Source organism: Apis mellifera, linkage group LG3, assembly GCF_003254395.2.
Source record: "Apis mellifera strain DH4 linkage group LG3, Amel_HAv3.1, whole genome shotgun sequence".
Lineage (NCBI taxonomy): Eukaryota > Metazoa > Arthropoda > Insecta > Hymenoptera > Apidae > Apis > Apis mellifera.
In genome coordinates this window covers 9,267,291-9,293,297 of record NC_037640.1, presented here as the reverse complement: position 1 = coordinate 9,293,297, position 26,007 = coordinate 9,267,291, and the positions used below count along the sequence as shown (strand labels likewise).

The 26,007-nt window shown below is 33.2% G+C and overlaps 2 protein-coding genes across 15 annotated transcripts in view; one reads left to right on the top strand and one right to left on the bottom strand.

Annotated features, from left to right (window-relative positions):
- LOC410933 (serine/threonine-protein kinase S6KL) overlaps positions 1–16,084 on the top strand; it is an 83,227-nt gene extending 67,143 nt beyond the window's left edge. For all 5 annotated transcript variants that reach the window (XM_026439598.1, XM_026439596.1, XM_026439600.1 and 2 more), the window contains 2 exons: positions 11,105–11,332; positions 11,557–16,084. In XM_026439598.1, the coding sequence (XP_026295383.1) occupies positions 11,105–11,332; positions 11,557–11,676 (348 nt within the window). In that variant the 3' untranslated portion in view covers positions 11,677–16,084. The remainder of the gene's footprint in view (positions 1–11,104; positions 11,333–11,556) is intronic.
- A 2,546-nt stretch (positions 16,085–18,630) lies between these two features.
- LOC408740 (phosphatase and actin regulator 4) overlaps positions 18,631–26,007 on the bottom strand; it is a 322,845-nt gene continuing 315,468 nt past the window's right edge. For all 10 annotated transcript variants that reach the window (XM_006563995.3, XM_016911498.2, XM_016911499.2 and 7 more), the window contains 5 exons: positions 23,304–23,460; positions 21,029–21,084; positions 20,723–20,826; positions 20,452–20,624; positions 18,631–20,137 (listed from right to left, as the gene is read on the bottom strand). In XM_006563995.3, the coding sequence (XP_006564058.1) occupies positions 20,122–20,137; positions 20,452–20,624; positions 20,723–20,826; positions 21,029–21,084; positions 23,304–23,460 (506 nt within the window). In that variant the 3' untranslated portion in view covers positions 18,631–20,121. The remainder of the gene's footprint in view (positions 20,138–20,451; positions 20,625–20,722; positions 20,827–21,028; positions 21,085–23,303; positions 23,461–26,007) is intronic.

Genomic DNA, 26,007 nt, shown 5'->3' with positions numbered 1-26,007 from the left:
TACAAATTTTTAATTTTTGCTATATCTTTTAAACTATTGGTTTTTCGCTATAAGTGGGTTAATACTTTTTTATAGGAAATTTTATGCTCTATCGATTGGCGCTTTAAAAAATACATGTTATCAGTAAAAAAAACAAAGTTGTGCTAAAAAAGCTCCTTATTGGTCAACCTACTAAAGAACTGAGAGCGTCGTAATATAGCCCTTTCGAAACCAATCAACTTTTATTTGAAACATTTTTTAATATTCTGAATAATAAGCGAGATATTAAAAAAAAAGTATAAACGTCGAAATTTCGGCGACCGAAGAAAAATTTTTGACCGAAAACTCGATTTTGTATTAGGAGAACATGATACGAGAGGAGGTCGATCTCCTACAAATTTTTAATTTTTGCTATATCTTTTAAACTATTGGTTTTTCGCTATAAGTGGGTTAATACTTTTTTATAGGAAATTTTATGCTCTATCGATTGGCGCTTTAAAAAATACATGTTATCAGTAAAAAAAACAAAGTTGTGCTAAAAAAGCTCCTTATTGGTCACCTACTAAAAAACTGAGAGCGTCATAATATAGCCCTTTCGAAACCAATCAACTTTTATTTGAAACATTTTTTAATATTCTGAATAATAAGCGAGATATTAAAAAAAAAGTATAAACGTCGAAATTTCGGCGACCGAAGAAAAATTTTTGCCAAAAACTCGATTTTGTATTAGGAGAACATGATACGAAGGAGGTCGACCTCCTACAAATTTTTAATTTTTGCTATATCTTTTAAACTATTGGTTTTTCGCTATAAGTGGGTTAATACTTTTTTATAGGAAATTTTATGCTCTATCGATTGGCGCTTTAAAAAATACATGTTATCAGTAAAAAAAACAAAGTTGTGCTAAAAAAGCTCCTTATTGGTCACCTACTAAAAAACTGAGAGCGTCATAATATAGCCCTTTCGAAACCAATCAACTTTTATTTGAAACATTTTTTAATATTCTGAATAATAAGCGAGATATTAAAAAAAAAGTATAAACGTCGAAATTTCGGCGACCGAAGAAAAATTTTTGACCAAAAACTCGATTTTGTATTAGGAGAACATGATACGAAGGAGGTCGACCTCCTACAAATTTTAATTTTTGCTATATCTTTTAAACTATTGGTTTTTCGCTATAAGTGGGTTAATACTTTTTTATAGGAAATTTTATGCTCTATCGATTGGCGCTTTAAAAAATACATGTTATCAGTAAAAAAAACAAAGTTGTGCTAAAAAAGCTCCTTATTGGTCACCTACTAAAAAACTGAGAGCGTCATAATATAGCCCTTCGAAACCAATCAACTTTTATTTGAAACATTTTTTAATATTCTGAATAATAAGCGAGATATTAAAAAAAAAGTATAAACGTCGAAATTTCGGCGACCGAAGAAAAATTTTTGCCAAAAACTCGATTTTGTATTAGGAGAACATGATACGAAGGAGGTCGACCTCCTACAAATTTTTAATTTTTGCTATATCTTTTAAACTATTGGTTTTTCGCTATAAGTGGGTTAATACTTTTTTATAGGAAATTTTATGCTCTATCGATTGGCGCTTTAAAAAATACATGTTATCAGTAAAAAAAACAAAGTTGTGCTAAAAAAGCTCCTTATTGGTCACCTACTAAAAAACTGAGAGCGTCGTAATATAGCCCTTTCGAAACCAATCAACTTTTATTTGAAACATTTTTTAATATTCTGAATAATAAGCGAGATATTAAAAAAAAAGTATAAACGTCGAAATTTCGGCGACCGAAGAAAAATTTTTGCCAAAAACTCGATTTTGTATTAGGAGAACATGATACGAAGGAGGTCGACCTCCTACAAATTTTAATTTTTGCTATATCTTTTAAACTATTGGTTTTTCGCTATAAGTGGGTTAATACTTTTTTATAGGAAATTTTATGCTCTATCGATTGGCGCTTTAAAAAATACATGTTATCAGTAAAAAAAACAAAGTTGTGCTAAAAAAGCTCCTTATTGGTCACCTACTAAAAAACTGAGAGCGTCATAATATAGCCCTTTCGAAACCAATCAACTTTTATTTGAAACATTTTTTAATATTCTGAATAATAAGCGAGATATTAAAAAAAAAGTATAAACGTCGAAATTTCGGCGACCGAAGAAAAATTTTTGTCCAAAAACTCGATTTTGTATTAGGAGAACATGATACGACAGGAGGTCGACCTCCTACAAATTTTTAATTTTTGCTATATCTTTTAAACTATTGGTTTTTCGCTATAAGTGGGTTAATACTTTTTTATAGGAAATTTTATGCTCTATCGATTGGCGCTTTAAAAAATACATGTTATCAGTAAAAAAAACAAAGTTGTGCTAAAAAAGCTCCTTATTGGTCACCTACTAAAAAACTGAGAGCGTCATAATATAGCCCTTCGAAACCAATCAACTTTTATTTGAAACATTTTTTAATATTCTGAATAATAAGCGAGATATTAAAAAAAAAGTATAAACGTCGAAATTTCGGCGACCGAAGAAAAATTTTTGTCCAAAAACTCGATTTTGTATTAGGAGAACATGATACGACAGGAGGTCGACCTCCTACAAATTTTTAATTTTTGCTATATCTTTTAAACTATTGGTTTTTCGCTATAAGTGGGTTAATACTTTTTTATAGGAAATTTTATGCTCTATCGATTGGCGCTTTAAAAAATACATGTTATCAGTAAAAAAAACAAAGTTGTGCTAAAAAAGCTCCTTATTGGTCACCTACTAAAAAACTGAGAGCGTCATAATATAGCCCTTTCGAAACCAATCAACTTTTATTTGAAACATTTTTTAATATTCTGAATAATAAGCGAGATATTAAAAAAAAAGTATAAACGTCGAAATTTCGGCGACCGAAGAAAAATTTTTGTCCAAAAACTCGATTTTGTATTAGGAGAACATGATACGACAGGAGGTCGACCTCCTACAAATTTTTAATTTTTGCTATATCTTTTAAACTATTGGTTTTTCGCTATAAGTGGGTTAATACTTTTTTATAGGAAATTTTATGCTCTATCGATTGGCGCTTTAAAAAATACATGTTATCAGTAAAAAAAACAAAGTTGTGCTAAAAAAGCTCCTTATTGGTCACCTACTAAAAAACTGAGAGCGTCATAATATAGCCCTTTCGAAACCAATCAACTTTTATTTGAAACATTTTTTAATATTCTGAATAATAAGCGAGATATTAAAAAAAAAGTATAAACGTCGAAATTTCGGCGACCGAAGAAAAATTTTTGTCCAAAAACTCGATTTTGTATTAGGAGAACATGATACGACAGGAGGTCGACCTCCTACAAATTTTTAATTTTTGCTATATCTTTTAAACTATTGGTTTTTCGCTATAAGTGGGTTAATACTTTTTTATAGGAAATTTTATGCTCTATCGATTGGCGCTTTAAAAAATACATGTTATCAGTAAAAAAAACAAAGTTGTGCTAAAAAAGCTCCTTATTGGTCACCTACTAAAAAACTGAGAGCGTCATAATATAGCCCTTTCGAAACCAATCAACTTTTATTTGAAACATTTTTTAATATTCTGAATAATAAGCGAGATATTAAAAAAAAAGTATAAACGTCGAAATTTCGGCGACCGAAGAAAAATTTTTGTCCAAAAACTCGATTTTGTATTAGGAGAACATGATACGACAGGAGGTCGACCTCCTACAAATTTTTAATTTTTGCTATATCTTTTAAACTATTGGTTTTTCGCTATAAGTGGGTTAATACTTTTTTATAGGAAATTTTATGCTCTATCGATTGGCGCTTTAAAAAATACATGTTATCAGTAAAAAAAACAAAGTTGTGCTAAAAAAGCTCCTTATTGGTCACCTACTAAAAAACTGAGAGCGTCATAATATAGCCCTTTCGAAACCAATCAACTTTTATTTGAAACATTTTTTAATATTCTGAATAATAAGCGAGATATTAAAAAAAAAGTATAAACGTCGAAATTTCGGCGACCGAAGAAAAATTTTTGTCCAAAAACTCGATTTTGTATTAGGAGAACATGATACGACAGGAGGTCGACCTCCTACAAATTTTAATTTTTGCTATATCTTTTAAACTATTGGTTTTTCGCTATAAGTGGGTTAATACTTTTTTATGGAAATTTTATGCTCTATCGATTGGCGCTTTAAAAAATACATGTTATCAGTAAAAAAAACAAAGTTGTGCTAAAAAAGCTCCTTATTGGTCACCTACTAAAAAACTGAGAGCGTCATAATATAGCCCTTTCGAAACCAATCAACTTTTATTTGAAACATTTTTTAATATTCTGAATAATAAGCGAGATATTAAAAAAAAAGTATAAACGTCGAAATTTCGGCGACCGAAGAAAAATTTTTGTCCAAAAACTCGATTTTGTATTAGGAGAACATGATACGACAGGAGGTCGACCTCCTACAAATTTTTAATTTTTGCTATATCTTTTAAACTATTGGTTTTTCGCTATAAGTGGGTTAATACTTTTTTATAGGAAATTTTATGCTCTATCGATTGGCGCTTTAAAAAATACATGTTATCAGTAAAAAAAACAAAGTTGTGCTAAAAAAGCTCCTTATTGGTCACCTACTAAAAAACTGAGAGCGTCATAATATAGCCCTTTCGAAACCAATCAACTTTTATTTGAAACATTTTTTAATATTCTGAATAATAAGCGAGATATTAAAAAAAAAGTATAAACGTCGAAATTTCGGCGACCGAAGAAAAATTTTTGTCCAAAAACTCGATTTTGTATTAGGAGAACATGATACGACAGGAGGTCGACCTCCTACAAATTTTTAATTTTTGCTATATCTTTTAAACTATTGGTTTTTCGCTATAAGTGGGTTAATACTTTTTTATAGGAAATTTTATGCTCTATCGATTGGCGCTTTAAAAAATACATGTTATCAGTAAAAAAAACAAAGTTGTGCTAAAAAAGCTCCTTATTGGTCACCTACTAAAAAACTGAGAGCGTCATAATATAGCCCTTTCGAAACCAATCAACTTTTATTTGAAACATTTTTTAATATTCTGAATAATAAGCGAGATATTAAAAAAAAAGTATAAACGTCGAAATTTCGGCGACCGAAGAAAAATTTTTGTCCAAAAACTCGATTTTGTATTAGGAGAACATGATACGACAGGAGGTCGACCTCCTACAAATTTTAATTTTTGCTATATCTTTTAAACTATTGGTTTTTCGCTATAAGTGGGTTAATACTTTTTTATAGGAAATTTTATGCTCTATCGATTGGCGCTTTAAAAAATACATGTTATCAGTAAAAAAAACAAAGTTGTGCTAAAAAAGCTCCTTATTGGTCACCTACTAAAAAACTGAGAGCGTCATAATATAGCCCTTTCGAAACCAATCAACTTTTATTTGAAACATTTTTTAATATTCTGAATAATAAGCGAGATATTAAAAAAAAAGTATAAACGTCGAAATTTCGGCGACCGAAGAAAAATTTTTGTCCAAAAACTCGATTTTGTATTAGGAGAACATGATACGACAGGAGGTCGACCTCCTACAAATTTTTAATTTTTGCTATATCTTTTAAACTATTGGTTTTTCGCTATAAGTGGGTTAATACTTTTTTATGGAAATTTTATGCTCTATCGATTGGCGCTTTAAAAAATACATGTTATCAGTAAAAAAAACAAAGTTGTGCTAAAAAAGCTCCTTATTGGTCACCTACTAAAAAACTGAGAGCGTCATAATATAGCCCTTTCGAAACCAATCAACTTTTATTTGAAACATTTTTTAATATTCTGAATAATAAGCGAGATATTAAAAAAAAAGTATAAACGTCGAAATTTCGGCGACCGAAGAAAAATTTTTGTCCAAAAACTCGATTTTGTATTAGGAGAACATGATACGACAGGAGGTCGACCTCCTACAAATTTTTAATTTTTGCTATATCTTTTAAACTATTGGTTTTTCGCTATAAGTGGGTTAATACTTTTTTATGGGAAATTTTATGCTCTATCGATTGGCGCTTTAAAAAATACATGTTATCAGTAAAAAAAACAAAGTTGTGCTAAAAAAGCTCCTTATTGGTCACCTACTAAAAAACTGAGAGCGTCATAATATAGCCCTTTCGAAACCAATCAACTTTTATTTGAAACATTTTTTAATATTCTGAATAATAAGCGAGATATTAAAAAAAAAGTATAAACGTCGAAATTTCGGCGACCGAAGAAAAATTTTTGTCCAAAAACTCGATTTTGTATTAGGAGAACATGATACGACAGGAGGTCGACCTCCTACAAATTTTTAATTTTTGCTATATCTTTTAAACTATTGGTTTTTCGCTATAAGTGGGTTAATACTTTTTTATAGGAAATTTTATGCTCTATCGATTGGCGCTTTAAAAAATACATGTTATCAGTAAAAAAAACAAAGTTGTGCTAAAAAAGCTCCTTATTGGTCACCTACTAAAAAACTGAGAGCGTCATAATATAGCCCTTTCGAAACCAATCAACTTTTATTTGAAACATTTTTTAATATTCTGAATAATAAGCGAGATATTAAAAAAAAAGTATAAACGTCGAAATTTCGGCGACCGAAGAAAAATTTTTGTCCAAAAACTCGATTTTGTATTAGGAGAACATGATACGACAGGAGGTCGACCTCCTACAAATTTTTAATTTTTGCTATATCTTTTAAACTATTGGTTTTTCGCTATAAGTGGGTTAATACTTTTTTATGGAAATTTTATGCTCTATCGATTGGCGCTTTAAAAAATACATGTTATCAGTAAAAAAAACAAAGTTGTGCTAAAAAAGCTCCTTATTGGTCACCTACTAAAAAACTGAGAGCGTCATAATATAGCCCTTTCGAAACCAATCAACTTTTATTTGAAACATTTTTTAATATTCTGAATAATAAGCGAGATATTAAAAAAAAAGTATAAACGTCGAAATTTCGGCGACCGAAGAAAAATTTTTGTCCAAAAACTCGATTTTGTATTAGGAGAACATGATACGACAGGAGGTCGACCTCCTACAAATTTTTAATTTTTGCTATATCTTTTAAACTATTGGTTTTTCGCTATAAGTGGGTTAATACTTTTTTATAGGAAATTTTATGCTCTATCGATTGGCGCTTTAAAAAATACATGTTATCAGTAAAAAAAACAAAGTTGTGCTAAAAAAGCTCCTTATTGGTCACCTACTAAAAAACTGAGAGCGTCATAATATAGCCCTTTCGAAACCAATCAACTTTTATTTGAAACATTTTTTAATATTCTGAATAATAAGCGAGATATTAAAAAAAAAGTATAAACGTCGAAATTTCGGCGACCGAAGAAAAATTTTTGTCCAAAAACTCGATTTTGTATTAGGAGAACATGATACGACAGGAGGTCGACCTCCTACAAATTTTTAATTTTTGCTATATCTTTTAAACTATTGGTTTTTCGCTATAAGTGGGTTAATACTTTTTTATAGGAAATTTTATGCTCTATCGATTGGCGCTTTAAAAAATACATGTTATCAGTAAAAAAAACAAAGTTGTGCTAAAAAAGCTCCTTATTGGTCACCTACTAAAAAACTGAGAGCGTCATAATATAGCCCTTTCGAAACCAATCAACTTTTATTTGAAACATTTTTTAATATTCTGAATAATAAGCGAGATATTAAAAAAAAAGTATAAACGTCGAAATTTCGGGACCGAAGAAAAATTTTTGTCCAAAAACTCGATTTTGTATTAGGAGAACATGATACGACAGGAGGTCGACCTCCTACAAATTTTTAATTTTTGCTATATCTTTTAAACTATTGGTTTTTCGCTATAAGTGGGTTAATACTTTTTTATAGGAAATTTTATGCTCTATCGATTGGCGCTTTAAAAAATACATGTTATCAGTAAAAAAAACAAAGTTGTGCTAAAAAAGCTCCTTATTGGTCACCTACTAAAAAACTGAGAGCGTCATAATATAGCCCTTTCGAAACCAATCAACTTTTATTTGAAACATTTTTTAATATTCTGAATAATAAGCGAGATATTAAAAAAAAAGTATAAACGTCGAAATTTCGGCGACCGAAGAAAAATTTTTGTCCAAAACTCGATTTTGTATTAGGAGAACATGATACGACAGGAGGTCGACCTCCTACAAATTTTTAATTTTTGCTATATCTTTTAAACTATTGGTTTTTCGCTATAAGTGGGTTAATACTTTTTTATAGGAAATTTTATGCTCTATCGATTGGCGCTTTAAAAAATACATGTTATCAGTAAAAAAAACAAAGTTGTGCTAAAAAAGCTCCTTATTGGTCAACCTACTAAAAACTGAGAGCGTCATAATATAGCCCTTTCGAAACCAATCAACTTTTATTTGAAACATTTTTTAATATTCTGAATAATAAGCGAGATATTAAAAAAAAAGTATAAACGTCGAAATTTCGGCGACCGAAGAAAAATTTTTGACCGAAAACTCGATTTTGTATTAGGAGAACATGATACGAGAGGAGGTCGACCTCCTACAAATTTTTAATTTTTGCTATATCTTTTAAACTATTGGTTTTTCGCTATAAGTGGGTTAATACTTTTTTATAGGAAATTTTATGCTCTATCGATTGGCGCTTTAAAAAATACATGTTATCAGTAAAAAAAACAAAGTTGTGCTAAAAAAGCTCCTTATTGGTCAACCTACTAAAAACTGAGAGCGTCGTAATATAGCCCTTTCGAAACCAATCAACTTTTATTTGAAACATTTTTTAATATTCTGAATAATAAGCGAGATATTAAAAAAAAGTATAAACGTCGAAATTTCGGCGACCGAAGAAAAATTTTTGACCGAAAACTCGATTTTGTATTAGGAGAACATGATACGAGAGGAGGTCGACCTCCTACAAATTTTTAATTTTTGCTATATCTTTTAAACTATTGGTTTTTCGCTATAAGTGGGTTAATACTTTTTTATAGGAAATTTTATGCTCTATCGATTGGCGCTTTAAAAAATACATGTTATCAGTAAAAAAACAAAGTTGTGCTAAAAAAGCTCCTTATTGGTCAACCTACTAAAAAACTGAGAGCGTCGTAATATAGCCCTTTCGAAACCAATCAACTTTTATTTGAAACATTTTTTAATATTCTGAATAATAAGCGAGATATTAAAAAAAAAGTATAAACGTCGAAATTTCGGCGACCGAAGAAAAATTTTTGACCGAAAACTCGATTTTGTATTAGGAGAATATAATTGGATAGGAAGTGGCACGTGAAATTTTTTAATATTATTGTAAAAAAGAATTTTTATGAAATTTTATATACTTTTATAATACTTATCTGTATACTTACCTATATACTTACCTGTATATTTATCTGTATATTTATCTGTATACTTACCTGTATACTTACCTATATACTTACCTGTATACTTACCTGTATACTTACCTGTATACTGTTGCAGTTGCTATTTTTTTTTCATTTTTTAAACAGTTTACTTAATTCTAATGATACTTACCTTTTGCGATGAAAATTCAATTTTATATCTAGAATATTTCATTTATTTTTTATAATATTAAAAAATATTTTAGATAAAAATTATATGGTTTCGAACTATATTTTGATTGTATTAAGTTTTTCATAGGTATTCGTATAAAGAATTTGTGAAGGTTAACTTTGTTTTTTTTAAATGGAATTATGTTTTTTAATTCATGAGATGAATTTTAACATTTTTTATAAAAAAATATTGGTCATGTTAAGAAATAATTAGTTTACAAAATATTTAATAATAATTAAATATTTTTGAAACTAATCATTCTTTGTTATAAATGATTAAATATTTTTTTATAAAAAATAATGCAGTGCATCTTCTTATGCATTAAAAAATACTTTTATTTAAAAAAACAAAATTAATCTTCATACGATCTTTATATCCGCCTGTGAAATTAATCTTATATAGTATTCGAAATCATCCAATTTTTATCTGAAAATTTTTTTAATATTTCCAAAAATAAACGAGACATTCGAGATGATAAAATTACATGGAACACCCAGTATATAATACAGTTTAATATTTCCAATCCAAAAGTCAAACCTAACCCAAACCGAAACCCAATTTCGTGAGCGTCAATCAAACTTCGATACTTATGCAACACAAAATGGAGAACGATCAATCTAACTCGATTCGTAAGGAAAAAGAAAAAAAAAAGGAAAAAAAAAGGAAAGATTGCGAGCAAAATATGGCGAATAAAAGACAAAGAAATCCGCGTGGAGAGACGATCGTGGCGCGAGGTCGTGGCACACGCTCGAGGGATATGAACGAGCGAATAGGTTGAGGGTCGTGAGTGGCCGTTGACCCTGCGTGTGTACCTGCGCGAAGCGGAGTGGCGAGTGTTCGTACCGACCACCTAGACAGGCTAGAGTCCACATTGGTAATAGCTTCTCTAGACTACCGACCTTCCACTCGTAAAAACAAATATTTATGGACACCGCACCGGCCGGTGAAGAACGTCGCCCGAGCCCTTGAGCGCTCGAACGTTTCATGCGGTCGGGACAGGTGTGGATTGTTAATTGGTCGCTGAACCAAAGTTTATTTTGGGACATTGCCAAACTGTGATTAGTGGAGAAAAATAATATTTAAGAAGAAACATAGTGGATTGGAGAAGCTAATTGGAGATTAGTAGTCTTAAAAGAAGATTTGACATTTGAAGTTTATAGGTTATGTCTTGGAATATCTTCTATTTCTAATATTATTCTTCGATTCTCTCGACGTAACAGATTATATCATGAATCATAATTTCGATAAAGAGATTATATCGTAAATCAAAATGTACGTCAAATTTGATTGAAAAATTGATCAATCTGTAATCACAAATTTCCTAGAACGTGTAATTTAATCAAACGATCGGTGTTTAATCATAATGAAATCTCTATGTACCGATCAAGACAAACTTAATCGCATGTTTATCATCTCGATGAAACTACCTCGATTTTTGAAGCCTTGAATCAATCCTTGATGTTATTATCTATGATTGTTCCTTTCTGATCGATCATCGACACGCTTCTACACGGATCTACGATCTATTGTTGCATCTCGAAGATCTTTTTTCTTCGCTAATTATATCACTTGTCCATATTTTTGTTGCAGTACCCGGCCAGTGCATCCAGTGAACTTTTGCCAGAGAACAGAACTAATACTAGTTCCGCACCACCTGGTACTCTACCATCGAATGCGGAAAATATTTCACCAGCTGCGAAGGATCTGTTGAAACGACTACTACAACCGGATCCTTGCTTGAGGTTGAGGTCTCTGTTAAGTCTACAGAGGATTGCTTTCTACATGGGTTATGATTTGCACAGTTATATGCAAAAGAAGGTATGAAAATTGGATTTTATTGAATCTTGCGTAATTTAATGAATATTTTGAATCCATATTTTCTTTTTCTCAAAAGCTTTTCAAATTTTTGATTAACGTGATATATTGTAATGAAAAACTGATTTTGTTTTATGCTTTAAGAAATTAATTTGTATAATTTTTGACGCAAAATGAAAGAGGTTAAAGAATTTTTCGAATAATTTATTTTTCATATTTTTATACAGGAATCTCCGTTCCGTCTGCTAGGACGAAAAGTCGATATTGAGCAGGAGAGAAGGATCAAAGAATTCTCCACGTTCAATTCCTCTTTGGCAGACAGTATATCTCGTGGTGAAGATCGATGATCTGATCAATGTGATTGTTAGCAACATTGTCTTTAGTCAGCTATATTGATAGAATGCCATAATGATTTTGGCCAAAAAAATGTTCCCTAGTTTTTTATTTCATTTTATTTTATTTTTTTTTTTAATGTAGCTTTTTTAATGTTAGCTTGTTGCTCGTCGTAGATTTATATCGAGCAACGTCGTCGATGCCATCCATTACTTTTTAAGCGAATCAACTTAACAACTGGATTTTTGAACTATCTATATATTACGTTATAATTCGAAGATCGATATATTTTTTTAACTATATAACTCGTTGTAAAATATGAATCTCTTTATCTCCTCTGGTGCTATTTTTTGAAGAAAATTGTTGCGAAGAATTCAGAGATTTTTTTATCGTATATTTTTAAGAATAAATTGCGAAGCTTTTGTACCGTGAAAATGTTTAATGTATAATGAGTCAATGTGCGGTTGTAGCTTCTGTGTGCAGTGTTGTACTGCTTTATACCCCATATCGTGGTGATAATGCATCGTGTGAAAATAAAAAATAAAACACATGAAAGTAAAATGTATATCCAATTATAAAATTATAAAAATAAAATATCTTTATGAATGTGCAATTTCTCGAGTTTTTATCTTTTATCCCTACCTTTTACACCAGAATGCTGCTCGACAACTTAATGAATCCTATTGGAATTATGTTTCAGGAGAGTATGTCGTGAGAAATTCGCGGTTGGTCTCAGTTTACAAAAGTTTTAATTTTTTTAAGAATAGTTAACAGTATTTTTGTTACAGTATTTCATCGATAATACAATAAATTGCGATAAATCGTAGTGCGTACAAACTAACAACAAAAAACAAAACGAATCTGGATCGAAAAACGCAGCGTCTTTTCTTTTTTTTTTTCCTCATCTTCTTCATCTTATTCGTTTCTTCATTTTGAAATCAATCATGAGAACAGTTTCTTTTTCTTTTTTTTATCGTTTCATTTTTCTTCCCCATTTTGTATCCATGAATGTACGTTTTATCTTTTTTTTTTTTCTTTTTTTTAAATCTTTCTTTTTGAAGATTTGAAGATTGCTTCGTCTTCGTTCATTTTTCGTGCGTTTCAATTTTTCAATTTTTTTCGCTTTTTGTTCCTTCTTCATAGACGTTGGGAGCGGGAGACAGTTTCCTTTTCCCCGGAGTGCAATCAATCGAAGTTTTTATGGTATAATAATAATTATATATACATTATTATTCTTACACTTAGAGGGTTTCTCGATATATAATACAACGCATTCCTTCATATTACGTCCCGAATGACGCGTCGGCAAGCGATCACTGGTCGAATGTTTCTTTCTCACGCTTGAATAAAACACAAATACATATATATGTATAAAAAAAAAAAGAAAAAAAAGGTACAACATTATTAAAAAAAAAAAAAAAACAATAAATCTTTGACAAAAACACCCCTCAAAAATGATACAATTAATTGTAATTTGAAGGATCATAACAAATCTCTGTTCAAATAACATTTTTAAAAGAAACAATTTTAAAAAAAAATAAGACTCGTCTTTTAAAATATAAAATTTGAAGAAAATCACGTTTTTTATCATTCATTCGATTCACGCGACAAATTTGTTTTAAACAATAATAATAAATATAGATATACGATAATTTTATCAACAGCCAATACGCGTATATAAAATATATAGACAAGTCGATTAAAAAAACTCAATGTTCGATTAAAAGGGAATAAAATATATAATTAAAATGTTTCATGCTTATAAAATCAATGAGATCGTGCAATTTTCGACGTGCCAGGGATCGTTCGCGGGACGCGTCCGCGTTTTACAAAATTCGCCATCCGCGAAAAGCCGGCGAAAACACACGTTTGTCCCCGTATTATTTATTTTCCTCGGCATAAAACCGAGCCCTTCGAGGAGGCACGGTTAATCGCCGGCTGAATTTCGCGCACTCGACTTCGTTTACAAAATCGAAACGAAATTCAATAATTACGTCTATTTTTTTTTCTTTTTTTTTTTTATATAACTGCTTCCACTCCGCGAATCGCGGAGTCGTTTTGGTAAAAATCCTTTGGGCTAGCCGCAGACACTGGTCTCGCGCCATTTTGTTCTCTTTTGTTTCGGTCTCTTCGTCTATATTTCTTCCCTCCCTCTAACTCTATTTTCCACCACAGAAGAGGGAAGAGACCGTTTCAGATTCTTCTCGTTTTTTGCTACTTTTTCTTTTTCTTTTTTTTTTTTTTTAAATTGTTCGAAAATCCGCCCGGTGAATAAATTGTTTCGTAATTGGAGAGATCAAGGTTGAGCAGAAGTGAGGAAAATCGCGAGACCAGCGACTGAAAGCCGTGAAAAGCCCGTTCGTAGCTACGAGGGTGCTTCTCTTAGCGATCACAATCGATCACTAAATCGGTTTGCACGTGATTAATCGGCATACATACGCTCTTCCGCTCGCATTCTCTCGCTCTTTCATTCCGCTTCACGCTCCCTTAAATTACGAGTTATCTTATTGTTGTTACTGTTTTCTTCGTTATTGTTTAATTATAGCGCACTATCGTAAGAGATTATGATACAAGTAGAATCGGCCGTGTCTGCCACGGCCACCGCGACAATTTCTTTTTACAGCCTCACTTCATTTCCCCCTCTTTTAGTTCCACCTTCTCGCTGTGTAGATGGCGCCCTCGAGTTAACACGCTCCGCGCAAATTCTCTCAAGTTTGGATTCATTTGGCAAACGACGCTTTTGGATAGTTTAACTTATTTTTTTTTTTTATCCCTTTTCAATCGAGATATGGTTGTCAAACATTTAAAGCGACATGGTCAAGGATTTTATCTTTAGAATTCTTTGAAAAAATTTACGAATAATTTATAAATTTATAAATTTTAAAACAGACACCAATATCCCTTATATCTCTATCCCTTTATAATTCTTTCTCTTTTCCAAATATTTTTTATCGTACTTTTAAAAATGAAGAGATAGAATCCTAAAATATAGAATCCTCTTCTTTTCAATACTTTCAACAAACAAATCAAATAGCAAAGGTTAAATGTTCGTAACGTCAATTAGTTAATTTATACACACGCACACACGTTGTTACACGTTGTACTATAATTAGATTATCGCAAATATCCGCGGAGCGTGAAGAAATCGAGGATACCTGTAGAAGAGCAAATCGAAATTGCACAAATGGCAAAGATGGCTGAGAGCAAAAAAGTGAATGGCGAATTTCGATGGATTCGATCGATCGATGGATCGATCGTGGCAGAGACATTCGTTAATATGAGAGGATAATCTTCGTTGCGAGAAGGGAGTAATCTGCATTTTCGGTTTGCTCTGGGAAAACGTGGGAACGTTCTCGTTCGACCATCGCGAACGATCGACACGAAAAGTGACGCTTATCAGCGCTGACAAATTATCTTTTCATCGCGCCTCTCCTACGCAAATCATGCTACATAATAATAATAATAATAATTATAATTATAATAATAATAGAATAATAATTAGAGAATCATAATAATTCGAATATAATAATAATATAATAATAAAAATAATAATAATCACGCAGACTGGACAGGGCGCGGCGAAAATATCCAACAATTGTTCATCCGGTTCGCTTTTATTCGCAAAAAATTTTTTCTCCCTTCCTCTTTTTCTTCTTTTTCTTCTTCTTGTTTCTTTCTTTCTTTTTTTCTTTTTTTTTGTACACAAAATACCAACTATCTGTGCTGGAAAACGCACATACTGCTTGTACGCCTCGATATAATAATATATATATATATATCTATGTATATATGTATAATATTTATATATGTATATGGTGTGTATCGCTCGCGTTAGGGCGTCATTTTTCTTCATTATCTTTTTTTTTTTCTTTATCCTCGTTTATCTAATATCAAATATTTATAAGTATATTCACTCGTTTCTGCCATGCGTAATATCGTTTTAGCGTGTAGCGTGGTTCACTACTGCGATGTGTTTTACAATGCGCTCTCTTTTTTATCTTTGAATCTTTTTTTTCCCTTTTTTTTTTTTTTTTTTTTTTTTCTTTAAATCATTCGTCACGCCTAAAAAATCGCCTCGTCTCCTCTCTCGGTTTAATTATTTACAATTGTTTATATTTATTTAAATCGTTATATGTTTCGCTTTTCGTGTTTTGTACACGTCGCTCCTAAATCATCCGTCCTCGAGAGTGGCTCCTCTACGACGAAAATGGTGGAAAAATTATTCGGGGAAAGAAAGAAAAAAAAATATATATATATATATAAACAAAAAACAAAAAAAAAGAAAAAAATAGAGGAAAAAAGTAAAGAAAGGAAAATGAGAAAACGTCGTCGAGTAGAATTTCACATTTGTTCCATGCTCTCTCCTCGACTTTTTTCCCCATTTTCACTCTCGTCCTCATCCTCCTCCTCCTCCTCCTCCTCCTCCTCAAAAAAAAAAAAAGAAAAATTTCGTTTTCAATCCTTTAAAATACTATAACGACCTTCAACGTCGCTCTCTCGTTCGTTCTTCACTCTCGTGCATTTTCTCAACTATTCTCGAATACAATTAAAACACTCTCACGCATCACGGTGCACACATACAACCACGCATCAGGCAATTCGGAAATTAATATGGATATATTTGTTCGACTACACGGTAGCCACAGCGGTCGACCAATGGAACGAGAGAGACGCTTCATCTCCCTATCTTACATTGTTCCTTTAATCACCTGCGTCTCCGTGGTTCTAGCTTAAGAGAAGGTCTTCGTATTTCACTCTTACTTTTCCCCTCTTTCTCAATCGTTCTCTCCTTTCTGCCTGACACCTTCTCGATCGCGAAGTTGAAAAATTCTTTTTTATTTTTATTTTATTTTTTTTTTTTTTTTACTTCATTTTTCTTTTTTTTTTGTTTGTTTGTCTGTTTTTTTTTTCAATTTTCTTTGCTTCTTTGCTTATAATATCGAACAACTGAGTTCACCTACGGGTTTACGAGAGAGATCGATCATCCGATCCTCTCACCCCATTGGACGATCGTTAAAACTAAGTTTACTATTTTAGAAGGATAGAAGATGGACACGCTGTAACGACTTACGTCCGCAGCGGGAAACTCGAATTAAATTTTCCGATATCGATGGAGATTCGTTCGAGGATCGAGTTTCAAATATTTAGAAAGTTTTCGAAAGTTGAGGAAAAAGATTGAATATATAACGAGGAGTATAAGCTACTTTACTTAGCTTATCTTCTTTTATTAATTTTTCATAATTTTTGTTGAATCTTCTTTGCGAATTTAATATCCTCTTATTTTTAAATTAATATAAAAGAAAAATGTATAAAATAGAAATAGTATGGTACGAGTTTCAATATATTTTAACGAATAACTTCGTTTTCGATATATTTCAGCTCAGATTTCGATTCTTTTTTTTTATTGTTCCTCGATCACGACGAAGTTCATCGAAACAGAAGATATCGATACGAGTTCCCCATTTTCGATTTGGTTTCGACGCGAATTTACGCGAGCTTTATGACGATCACATGCTGCAGAGACAGGAAGCTTCGAGGGGAGGGGCATTAAGCGTGCAAGACATCGAAACACGTTTCGATTCTCTCATTTTTTTTCTTTTTCTCCTCTTTCGTAAGAAAACGCTTTCTTTTGATCTAATCCAATTAATTACAATGTCTACGTGTTTACTAATCAAATCACCGATTCATTCTCTCTCTCTCTCTCTCTCTACTCTACCCGATCAATTTTTAGAAGAACTATCGATGAGTATATCCGATATTCGTAGACAAATATTTATATATATATATATTTTTATATATATATTTTTTTTCTTTTTTGTTTCAAGATCGATGCTTCCACGATCGAAACGCGTGATCGAAAATCAACGAGGATCGCAGTGATGATAATAACAATAATAATAACCACTAAAATACGCGCTATGTATATTATTTCTGTACAAAGTACGTGTACGTGTATGTGTAAAATTGCACAATTGCATTTTTCTTCCTTTCTCCGATATTTTTTCTTTCTTTCTCTCTCTCTCTTTCTCTCTCTCGTGTTGTTCGCCGAGAACAGAGATAGAGAGAGGGAGAGAGAGAGGGAGAGAGAGAAAATGAGGTTTTACATTTATATTTTATTATCTCTCCACTTACACTCACACGTTACTTCTTTTTTTTCTTTCTTTTTCATTCTTTTTCTTTCTTCACTGTTTCTATCTCTGTGTGTCTGTGTGTATGTGTGTGTATGTATTATAGTATATGTCAATAAGCGTTTGCTCCTCAAGGCAGCTCCGCAAATAGAAATAGTGATACCTGGCAGTAAAAAGGAAAAATAGTTTGTCTTGTCAATTCGAACAAGATTGTCATAGATATTATTCGCACACTGTTTCGACTCGATATTAACACGCCTCTGTCCGCGCATAAAAATGGAACAATGCTTAATTATAATTAAACTACGTAACGGATTAGCGATTTAAAAAGTTGATTAAAATCACGGTCCGTGGAATTATATCGATAAATCACATAATAGCCGCCATTATACCGCACATAAGCTTCCGTTATAACTCTCTAATGTCGTATTAATTTTCTCTTAAATATTTTCCCTTAATTTTTGTTCGTAATATATTTCGTCGATAAAAAAAGAAGACAACGAAGTGTGTTCGCTTATATTTCGTTGAAAAAATTCTTTCTCTTCCCTTCATGATAATAATAATTCTCTATTTTTTTTCCCTTCTTTCTTTCTTTCTTTCTTTTTTTTCGTTTTTTTTTTTTTTTTTTTTACTTTAAACGTCAACATATAAAAATATCTCAAACACTAACGCATTTTTTAAACAACTAAATCGAAAGCTAAATCAATCTTCCTTATCGACGTTCTTCTTCTCTTTTTTTTTCTTTTTCATCTTTTTCTTTAACCATTTATCGTGATGCACACATATATCTCGTTTCTCACGTCGAATTTGAGTATTTTGCAAACTATCCGCAAGATATTATCACACACGAGCGCTAAAAGGTTCACTAAAACATTTCTCCTTAGGAATCGTATTTTTCTTTTTTTTTTTTTCTTTTTTTCACGTATACGCGTTTCATGCCAGGTGACACTGACGAGCTAGCTTGATGGCAAAAAGAGAATTTTTTTTTTATGATGTTTTACAATCTATGGAAAGATTCGTTCACACGCGAGCTCACGCCATATGTTATTATTTATTTCTTTTTCTTTTTTTTTTTCGCCAAAGAAACTTTCTCGACGAAGAAGAATCATTTGAAAAGAATTCTCTTCATAGATCATCGCTACCTTTCTATCGTTTGTCATCGATCTAGCTACATCCAATGTATACATGTGTTTAATTCGCATATAATCTTAAAATTTATCCGAAAGTTTTATCTCAAACATACTTCTCTCTCTCTCTTTCTATCTTTTTCTCTCTTTCTTCTCGATTAGAATAGATATCGATAAAAGCGTAATTAACGATAAACTGTTGAGAGAGTTAGGTTCAGCAAAGTTTCGCTGACGAGGAGGAGCGTCAACGTCGAGTGTAACGAAAGCGATCAACCTCTCTCCTTTCCACCCTTTCGTTCCTGAGCGAAGCGAACTTCGCTCGTACAAAATACGTGCCTTATTTATTATACAAGTAGAACAACGCTTTTTTTTTTTTGATTTTCTAAATTGCGATTATCTAACCTTCTATATTCTCCAAATATTATTATTCCACTCCTTTCTCCTCTTTATCCTTATTTTTTATTTTTATTCTTATTTTTGGCATCGAAAGAATGCAAAATTGCTCAAAAAGATATTCATCATGCTGGACAAATACGGTTCTCCAATACGATAAGGACGAACTTTATTTATATGGAATAAGCTCAGGTGTGAACGAGCCTTTTCTTCCTCTTTTTTTTCTTTTCCTTTTTTTTTTTTTTTAAAGAAATCAGCGAGTGACCCGACGCGACTTCCTTCCTTCGTTCGTTTGTTCATTTATTTATTTATCTTTTTTTTTTTTTTCCTTCCTTCCCTTTACTTTCCCCCTTTTCGTTTCGTAATTTACTCGACTTTGGGACGGGCCACCCTATCACAAATCTTCGTCGACGTCGTGGAGACGTTCGTCGTCAGCGCGGATGGCGGATGACCCGGTGATGGTGGAGGATGAAGATCAGAAGGCGCGATGCACGATGGGCACGGATGACGACGAGAGGAGGACGACGACGAATGACAACACGACGCAGCAACGTCATAAAAAGAAACCACCGTCGCCCGATTTACCGTTTAAAACGGGTGTAGTATAGTATTAACCAACCCCTCCCTCTTTTCCCTTTCCTCCCCCCCCTCCCACGTGGAACTACCCCTCGGTAGCCACGATCAACCGAGGGGGCGGTTCTTTATTTTTTTTTTTAAATTTTCTTTTTTATCCAGCCTCGACGCGAGGCCACCACACTGCACCTTCACCTATACCCGCACCACACTGTAGCACCTCAACACATTGCAATTGTCATGGCCTATGGAACCTGCAACCGAGGAGAATACAAATATTCTCAGGGATCTCGAGTATATCGTTGGGATTGGAATTTGGGGTTGGCGTGATCGAACGAGAAAGATTCGTGAAATAAATTTTTATCTCTGTGGAATGAAAAATCTTTTTCTCATTTCTTTCATTTCACAAAGTTGGTCAATTCTTATCTATCGGTTCACGATTTATTTTATTTCAAAATTTTTTGTAAGATAATCAAAGTTTCATTCCAAAAGGTAAATAAATTTATTTCGAACTTGAAGGAAAGATACGAACGAACACGCGAAAAAAAATTGAATCCGGCTAGCATACCTGGTGAGGTGTCGGCTGTCCTCATGAACGGCCATCTCCGAACTCTTAAACTCGTTCAACTCCTTCCTAATGGCTGCCTTGTCCTTAGGAGTTAACCGCGTCCAAGGCTTGTCGGCCCTTCTGTCGTAGTCGTGAGCCTGCGTGACTTCGATGTAGTCGTTGAACCTGATAATCTGATTCGAACAAAGAGAAATCCAAGTTTTCGTTCCGTTCCGTTCAAATATTCTTTTATTCTTATAAAGAGATAAAAAAAAAGAAACGAAAGATATACCTTCTTCTCCTTGAGCTCTTCAACCGTCGGTCGAAAGCTGAGCTTTCGAAGCAGATACCGCTTCTTCTCTTCTTTTTGCTTCTTCTCCTCCGCAGGACTTTGCTCTGCAAATAGATTTATACCTTATATCGTATCTTATCCCCCCAGGTTTTATCGCGCGCTCGAGAAAATTGAAAATTTCCAAAAACATCGGAAATCTTACGTACAAAAATGTGTGCACGAAAAATGTGCGCATATTCGATATTCGATTTAGGTCGATCGAGGGGAGGGAAAGTTTTTTCGAAGAATAAATATCGAAGAGCTTACTTTTCAAAATGTTTCGTTCCTCCAGTTCCTCCTGGGTCGGTCGCATGCTCAGCCGCCTGAAACAAGAACGCCACGCGAAATCAGTTCAACTCTATAATACGCTTGTAAACCGATTTTCTCTCGATATCGGTTCAAAGGGGGACGGGGAGGGGGTCGGTCGGGGGAGAGTGTAAAATCCACTTGCGAATGATTCGCAAATATGCGAATGGTCAACCGTCTGCCCGTGATTCGATGTAATCTCCTCCTGGTGACAGCTGTCTCTCCACGGATTGTACAAGTATTACTTGCGTTCGAACGTCAACGTAATATCGAATAGATGTTTTGTCAGGCAAAGAATTTAAGGGGAAGCCGGCTTAGAGAAGACTTAAGAAAATTGTATCGTATTAAAAGAAAAATAATACTTTTCTCAAGATTAAAAATTTTATTTCAACGATAGGAAACAAATTTATTTTTTCAAACAGATTCTATCCAATTTTTCTTCTCTTCTTTTTCCTCGATGTGGTTGAAAAAATGAAATGTTTTTCAAAATACAAATTCTTCGATAACGATTCTTCCAAAATATCTAAAAGAACGAGATTTCTTTTAAATAGAAATCGTGAAATAGATTCTCAACGCGGTTCAAAAACACAACAAACACATCTACGCAAAAAAATTCGCCAATCTTCCAAACAGTTCTCCAGACAAAATATATAACAAGCGATCTAAATTTATCTCGACTTCTAATAACACAGACGGAAGGCCTCGATAACAACAACAACTATTGCGTCAAGCACGGGCTGGCTATGCCGCACGCCACTTCCTCGCGCCTAATAAGTAAAAACGAGTAATTGCAGTTTCGTCCGTTTTACATCTCTCTCTCGATAGGTTCAACAAACAAATCCAACGCGTTACGTGTTCCATCAACATCGGCCCACCCAACGTAGAATCCCATTTTAATCCATCCGTATGAATGATTAAACCCTCCTCTCCCTCCCTCCTCCCCCCTTTTCGAAGGAAAATCAATAAGGATGGACGTGTGTGCGTTCAAGGACGTTCGAAATTACGCGCACACGCGTATAAATATCCTCCTCCATTCAGAGAAGACTCGTGAATCACGATCGGTGGAATTCACCGACCGACTGTCGTACACGCACAACGCGCATCGGGGAAACAAATCCTCCTCGCGTGTTCCTGGTTAATTCCTAAATTTAGGATTCCACAGATACCACCACAAGGGGATGTAACTGGTAGTCGGCCAGACAGATATCGATGACAGTTCAAGCTTTGGCTTTTCCATGCCATGGATGATGACACGTCAATTATATGACGTGAACGAGATCAATGGATCCATCCGTGTCATCTCTTTTTATTTATTTTAAGCGATCAAAACGATTGGATTTAACGATATATGATATTTAATTAACCAACGGTTATCTTTCGAAATTTAAAAAAAAAAATAATAATCTTGAAATAATGCGAATGATCCACTCTTCGTTATCTTTCTATTATCTTTTTTTTATTTACCTTAGACGAGGCGAAGAGATAGGATTTATCGAAAGTTTTTAACGATCTTCGATTAAGAAGATTTCTTGATTCATTTCAACGCGTGATTTTTAATAATTAGAGAAGGCTTTTCTTCCTTTGAAATTTCCAAGAAAATAAAATCTCAAAGCCCGGATGATCGATTCGAGATCGTTGAATCGAGTAATCACCCTCCGTTTTTCTTCGTTATCTTTTAATCATCCTTTTTTTTATATAAAGCAAAAACAACGTACGATTTAACGAGATATTTTTACTTTTAAGATATATCTTGATATCCAAATTTTTGTAATAATTTACAAAGTTCAAGTTATTTAATTTATTTCTAAAAAAAAGAAAAAAATAATTCTTTTGTCAAAAACAATTTATTTAACTTAGTAGAAGTTGTTCTTTTATTTAAGGAAACTTTAAATAGACTTTACAGAGTTTCCTCCCTTTCTTACAGCGAGTGACAAACTCGACACAAACTTTCGAATGCCCTTTAATTTTTTAACGAAACCTTTTACCTCGCCTACACCTCCTCCTATTTAACAATAAAACAACTTGCTTACGTCCTATTGAGATCTTCTAAATTTCAGACGAAGACACGAAACAGCACGATTTTTACTTTCTTCCCATTTCTCCATTATCATTGATGCCACTTTCAGATACGATTTCGATCGAAATGAATACTTTTAACGATCCATACATATATATTTATTCGAATAAAAAGAAAAGAAGAAAAAAAAAGAAAAAGAAAGAAAGAATATTTTTTCACCTGATGAGCTTGGCACCAATTGCCTCCTTCGTTTCCTGCCTCTCATTGTCCGTCTGCAGCTGAAGGATGTTCCTGTTGATGAGCTCCTGCCTGTCCGGCCTCAGGGCGAGTTTCAGGGACAGCGACTCCTTACGCGCAATCTTTGCTGCCAACCGGCCTGCAATTAAACAAACGATTAGCCTCTTAATTCAAACATTACTATATATATATATATACACGCACGATATTCTCGTTATCTACGTTATAATCATATTAGAACAATCATCGTAAAAATTAACGTAGATATTCTTAACCATCGTCAAATGACTTCTAACAACGCTTCTTCCTTTCTAATTAATTACAAATGGAATCACATTGATATTTTCATAGAATATAATACAATTCTGAAATAAATAATGATTAAAAATAATAAGAAATAAAAATATCTCAATCATCAACATTCCCTGAAAATAGTTTCAATCTTTTTCTTTTTTTCCTCTTTTACAGATTAGATTAAGAATCATCAGGTTTTCCCTAAAATCGTTCGGATCCTCTCGATACGGAAGGCCTGTCCCGCGTAATCCAAATTCGATCACAATTTACCGTCGACGAGGGAAGAACAGCTAAGGCAGCGTCGCATGGAAGGCTTGAACTTGAAGGGTTCGCCGCAGGCGATCGACAGTGTCGACGCGGTCCAGATCGACAGCATGGTGTCATCGCTCCGCTCACTTCTTGATCCACTTCCTAATTCCTCCTCCGACAACTACTATTCCCCTCCAAGTTGATCTTCCTCGTGCCGATCTTCGGACTCGATCTTCGACAACCCTTGTACAAATCAATCTTGGGACAACTTGATCCCTTTTCAACTGCTGCTTCGACTTTTATTCAATTTAGAGATCTCTAATCGTGGTGAATCGAAACGAATTTCCTCCTCGTTCTCCAGAAATTTCTCCAAAAATCGAAGATAAATCTTCGATGGAGGAGATCTCTTTTAAAATTTTTCACAGCTCCTCGATGGAATGAAATTTTTCTTCTTTTCGAACGGACTTCGTTCGTTTCGTCTCCGGAAAGGAAACCGATTAAAAGAAAATTTCTCGGAAACGTTTTTTCGGAGGGAGAATTCGTGATTCGAATTCTCGCCAGAGATCAAGATGATGGCGGGCACAAACTTGAGACAAAACAACGGCCAGAAACACACTGAACCGCTTGCCAGCGATGTTCGGGGATTAATATAACCCTCGAGGCGTTTGCGTGATCACGCGTTCGCCTATGTGAATAAACGTATCGCGCCGGGGGTATAATTAGTACGGGCCACGAATGCTGATTTCGTGTGTTTGGCAATCGAGCTATCGTCTTTTTACAGCCCTTTCGCTGTCTCGTATTTTTCATTGTCGAGAAATTGGGGAAAAAAAAAATCATCTTTATCATTCCATTAATCCTCCATTTTTCAATCGTCGAGGGAGAGAGTTATTTTTTTTAGAAGTTTGTACGGATTGTTGTTACAAAATTTGTATATATGTATATATAGGATAGTTAAGGTGATTTTGCAATGATGGAAAGTGAGCAAATTAACTTAACGAACTCGATCTTGCGAGCGCTTAGAGCTCGAGATGTGCGACTGGTTTCGTTGTTGAACTAAGCACTGGTGTCTAATTGGATACACGAAGTGGAATTAGTCCAAGATCGGAAGCGATGTTTGTTATGCGATGCTTTTGTACAAAATATTTTCTCCTATATCTGTGCAATTCTCGTTCTATTCTTTCCGAAATAACGTACCTTGTGAATATTTATTTTCTGATTTCATTTTAAACTTGGCAGCGAGTGACATGACAAATCAAATTCGTTATTCGATCAATTCGGATATCTTACCATAATAATAGTGACATAAATTGTAATGTAATAACGATTTTCGTAGCTTGAAATTTAAAAAAAAATTTCTTTTTCCATATAAGAAAAAAAAAAAAGAAGAAAAAAATTTTATTGTCTCGCTAAAAAATGCATTGAAAGTTCCAACAAGCTCGGTAGAATGGGTAACAGGAGGGGTTGGAAAAGTGGAAAGATCGTTAACGAGTCGTTTAATTGTCTTGGATTAATTGCCAAACGAATCCACGTTCTGGCGAGGGTAGAAATGGAAGAAATTTCAATTAGGAACGATGACCGTTGCAGCTGTATCGTTTATGTAATTCGTTCCTTCGAATAAGAAGAAAAGAAAAAAAAGGGAACTAGAAGCAAAAAGGATTATATTGTGTTTCTCTTGTTAAAATCCATCATTGATTTCTTTTTTTCAGGAAACAAAATTTTCGTCCTTTTCTCATCCTAAGAAATTATTAAAAAATAGTATCAATGCTTAAAAGAAATTTGTATTGGAAGTTTTGTTAAATGCTAAGATAAATCGTTGTTGTTTCAGATCTCGTTGAACGATTTATCGAAGCCATTGGTTACACACGTAATTCGGTATTTTTAATGTTTAATAACATCGAGGGGAGGGGGAAAAAATAGGAAGAGAAGTTGTTAATGAAAGGTAACGGGAACCTCGAGGATATTAAAAATTTACGATGAAACTTTTTTGCGTGGAGGATAATGAAATTTAGCCCTAGTTCGATAATCCATTAATTAATTTCCAATTGGAAAATCGATGGTTCCGTGTGCTTGTTTAATAATAAAAAAAAAAAAAAAAAAAAGACGAGGATTAATTTTTATTAAATTCGCGTCCCCTTTTGGGCGT